Raw genomic sequence first — 4,379 nt, 5'->3', positions numbered from 1 at the left:
GTAAACTGGTGTGTGTTGCAGATTTATATTAAACAAACACTGTTATCCTTAGCCCCACGGTGGGCGCCAAACTATTTACCCAAAAAATTGGATAGAGTTAAATTTTTGTATGGTTCTAAGGATACATGATATAACTTTGTACAAATTGTAGAGTGAAATAGAAATATATATATATTCTTGACAAATGGAATGAAATGTAAGGCAGAGAAAAAAGAAATATTGATGAACAAGGCAAAGTAAATGAGCCCAAAAGTGTTAATCTCTCTAAAGTTATTTTTGTTACAATGTGTGTCTGCCCTATGCTTACAAGAATTTCCCTCTTTATAGTAGAGGGATCCTACTTTATTTATAATAAAAAAATATATAGTGAAGAACTCATGATGAATTGTCTTTTTCTCGATTTCCACTAAGATTCTCTCCCCAAGTGCGGTTGCAACGGCTCTTATCTGTGAGCTCAATACTGGCTCGAGCTCGGTATTGGATCGAGCCCTCAGCCTCGGTTCGAGCTTGATTCTGACTTGGAGTCTCGATATTCGGGGTGAGTGTTGGTCGGTCTATGCATCTTCGATAATCTTCACTTTGCTTCATAGTTCGATTTGGATATGAGCTCGATAATGATATCGAGCTTCACTACTGGAAAATAGCAGAATTCTGACTGCTAAAACGGTTGAAAATCGATCAAAAATCACGAATTTTCGACTACTTTCCGACCAAAATTGATCGCTCGGAAAACAGTTAGTCGGAAAATAATTTCCGACCAAATCCGTCGGAACGTTCGAAAGGTCACACGACCAAATATTTTCAAATTTCCGACCAAAGTGGTCGGAATTTACCGACCGAATCAGTCGTAATAATATAAATAAAAATAATTATTTATTTAAAATTAAATAATATAAATATATAATTTCCGACCGAATCTGTCGGAAATTAATATTTAAAAAATAAATTTTATTTAATTTCCGACGGAATCCGTCGAAAACTTTTAAATATTTTTTAAAAAAAATTTCCGACCGAATCGGTCGGAAATCTGAGAATTTTTGGCAAAATATGGGCAGTTGTCCGACTGTTTCTGTCCGAAATTAGTCGGAATTTTCTGTAAAACTGGGCAGCATTCTGCCCAATTTGGAGCTACACCACCTGTCAAACTATTACAATATAATAACGCCAACAACCAATCAACCATTAACACAATCTAAACCAACAATACCAACCATTAACACAATTTAAACCAACAATACCAACCATTAACATAATTTAAACTAACAATACCAATCATTAACACAACCTAAACTAACAATACCAACCATTAAAAAAATAACAAAGGAGGGTGAGGGAAACCTACCTGGCAGTGCAGGGTCATCGACGGAGCTGCAGCGGAGCGGCGTCGCCGGTGAGTGGCACTGGTGATGGCAGCGGTGGGTTGGGTGGGGGGAGGGAGAAGGGGAGGTTTGCGTGTGAGAGAGAGAAGAGAGAAGGAAGAAAACAGGGAAAGAAAAAACAAAGGGGTCGGGGGGTTTTAAAATTATATTCCGACCGATTCGGTCAGAAAATAGGTCAAATAGTCAAATCTCGTTTTAATGAAAAAATTCTGACCAAATCGGTCGCAATTTTTTTTTATTTTTTTAAAATTCTTTTTTAATTATTTCCGACCGAATTGGTCGCTAACAGTTACACGATATTTTCCGCCAAAATTTACAACGGATATAGACGGAATACGAGTCGTAATTATTATTAAAAATTAAAAAATATATTTAATTGCAATTTCCGACCGATTCCGTCAGAAATTTGCGACTACTTTTTCCGATCGGAAATTGGCGGTTTTTTAGTAGTGCTTGTTATTGATCGGTCTTAGAGCTTGAAGCTTGACGCCCTTACTTCGGACATCGACCTGTCGTCATGCAGATACCCTTTGATCGAAGTATTATCATCTTGACCAGTCCGTACGACTGACTGAATCGGTTTTGACCGTACACATGTAGCCTCTACATAAGTTATATAGTCAGTTGCTAATGAAGAATTAGAATTTAAAATGTATTAGTTAGTAATTGTGTAGTAGAATAGTAGGAAATGGTTAGGAGGAATTTCGAATGAAGAAACCTAACTGCCACAGTTTCGGGGTCGTAATCTCAGCAGTTTCTTCTATAACGCCCCTCTTGCATTTTTCAGGAAAAGCCGTTACCTATTCTTTTAGTTTCAGTTACCCATCCTCTTCCTACTTTAATTTTCACTTGATTCACTCATTACTTCTGATTTTTCTATTCAGAAATAAATAAATAAAAATTACGTTTCATTGCCAAACCATGCAGACATTAAACAAACAAAACAAGAAAATAAAATTTTCATTTCTCAGTATTTTAGTAGTATTAGAAACAAACAAACAAACTAACAAAAAAGAAACCAACTAGAAGTGGTTTCGTCAATGCGAGCAGTTTACGTTTCATGCCAACAACTCCTCTTTCCTTACGGTTATTGTTACGCTGATCATGTTACATTTACATGTTCATCTTCATCTTCACTTCCTTCTTTTCTATTTCTAAACCCTAACCATCTTCTTCCCTTTATACTACAACAGATAATTTATTCAATGGATAATAGTACTGGTGAAAAGATCAAAGGTTCGTGGAGTCCTGAAGAGGACGCCATGTTGACCAAGCTAGTGGACCAACATGGTCCACGAAATTGGTCCCTAATAAGCATCGGCATTCCCAGAAGATCCGGTAAGTCTTGCCGTCTGCGGTGGTGCAATCAGCTCAGCCCCGCCGTGCAACACCGTCCCTTTACCCCTTCTGAGGACGCTATCATCCTTCAGGCACATTCTGTTCACGGTAATAGGTGGGCTACAATCGCGCGACTCTTGCCGGGAAGGACTGATAATGCCATTAAAAATCACTGGAACTCCACGCTCCGCCGTAAGCGCCACGCGCCGGAGGCTGCGGCAGCGGCAGCAGCGACTATGCTTATGGGCTTGGATGAGTCGAGGACTGGGTCATCGTCAGAGTCCAACTCAAAGAGGCAGTGTTCTCGTGCATCGCAGGAGCAGAGTAGTTATGGGCTGGACGCTGATGATTTGGGCCGTAATGGGCCGGAGACTTCACTGACTTTGTCGCTACCTGGGGGAGGATTGCAACAGTCACATGCTGTTGACGAAAAGATAGTGAAGGATGAAGTTCCGCCACCGATCAACGGTGATAATAAAGTGAAGGAGGAAAAATGTAGGGTGGAGATTGAAGAAACATGTTTGGTGACGATCATGCAGCGTATGATAGCACATGAGGTTCGTTGTTACATTGACAAATTACGGGCTCAGGGTGGGCTTGAAATTGTGCCTGGCTTTGAGTCTGATGTTCCGAAGCAACCTTAGAAATTATATATTTTTCCATCTGGTTAAACTTTTGAATTTAATTAGGATAATTACTATGAACGTCCTATCTTTGAAGGCCAAAATTGCACCTTGAATTCCTAAGTTAAAGTGAAATTCTCTTTCATATCGTTAACTTAATAAATTAGTTACTATAGTTTCAAGTTGTGGATTTTCTTGCCCTTAGTATCTCATGATTCATATAACCATTAGCAGGAAAATACTGAAATTCGATTAAATTATTACTATTTAACAACGGCATGGTCATTTGAAAACGACAGTTAGATTGTTTTGACTTATTTGGTATATAATGGCTACAGTTAAGAACAGTACTTGCAAGCATCAAGTCTAATCAGTATTTGATTTATCGTTACCCTATAAGATGGAATTGTAAAAGAACTTTTTATCGTATCCTTTGGTTGCTATATAGGAGTTCAGCGTTCGATTAGTTAAATGGTCGTGGTGATTTTTCTTCGAAATTCGTTGAGTTGGAACAATCAACAGAGATGGTAGTATTTCGAAACGAAACAATTTAAACATGAGAGTTTTTCCTTTCGTTTCAGTGATTTTGTTCAGATCCCATCTTTTTTATAAGAAAAGGGAGGGAGAAGGATAAGAATGTTCATGTTTAGTTCCATCCAATTTGAGTAGTTCTGTAGAATAGACCTCAAAAGAAAATTGATAAGAAAAACAACGGGTGATTGAAGTGTAAATTTCACAAATTGTCGTATAATTATGATTTTTTTCACACTTAAGTCATATAACTATATTTTTTAACACAAAAATTATAAATATCTATATTTTCTCACACAAAATTAATAAAATTTTCACTAATTCACACAAGTGTTTTCTTATTTCACATTTTTATTATTATATTTTTTAGTCTAATAAATAATAACCCAACTAAAATAGAAAAAATATATATTTTTAGCTCCCAAAAATAATAGCGGATATATGTGTACTATATACATATAATATAAATATTTTACATATTTTATGGTTAGCGAATGCAATTAGTTTT

General features: G+C 36.9%; 1 protein-coding gene across 1 annotated transcript; it reads left to right on the top strand.

The window, feature by feature from the left end:
* Nucleotides 1-2,290: 2,290 nt before the first annotated feature.
* On the top strand, nucleotides 2,291-3,484 carry LOC107791613 (uncharacterized). The gene has a single exon (XM_016613697.2). It carries the CDS (start codon nucleotides 2,420-2,422, stop codon nucleotides 3,359-3,361), a length of 942 nt encoding a protein of 313 aa, XP_016469183.1. The 5' UTR covers nucleotides 2,291-2,419; the 3' UTR covers nucleotides 3,362-3,484.
* Nucleotides 3,485-4,379: the final 895 nt, after the last annotated feature.

The sequence above is a fragment of the Nicotiana tabacum genome, chromosome 4 (genome assembly GCF_000715075.1).
Source record: "Nicotiana tabacum cultivar K326 chromosome 4, ASM71507v2, whole genome shotgun sequence".
Classification (NCBI taxonomy): Eukaryota; Viridiplantae; Streptophyta; class Magnoliopsida; order Solanales; family Solanaceae; genus Nicotiana; species Nicotiana tabacum.
This window is presented reverse-complemented; position numbering and strand designations above follow the sequence as displayed.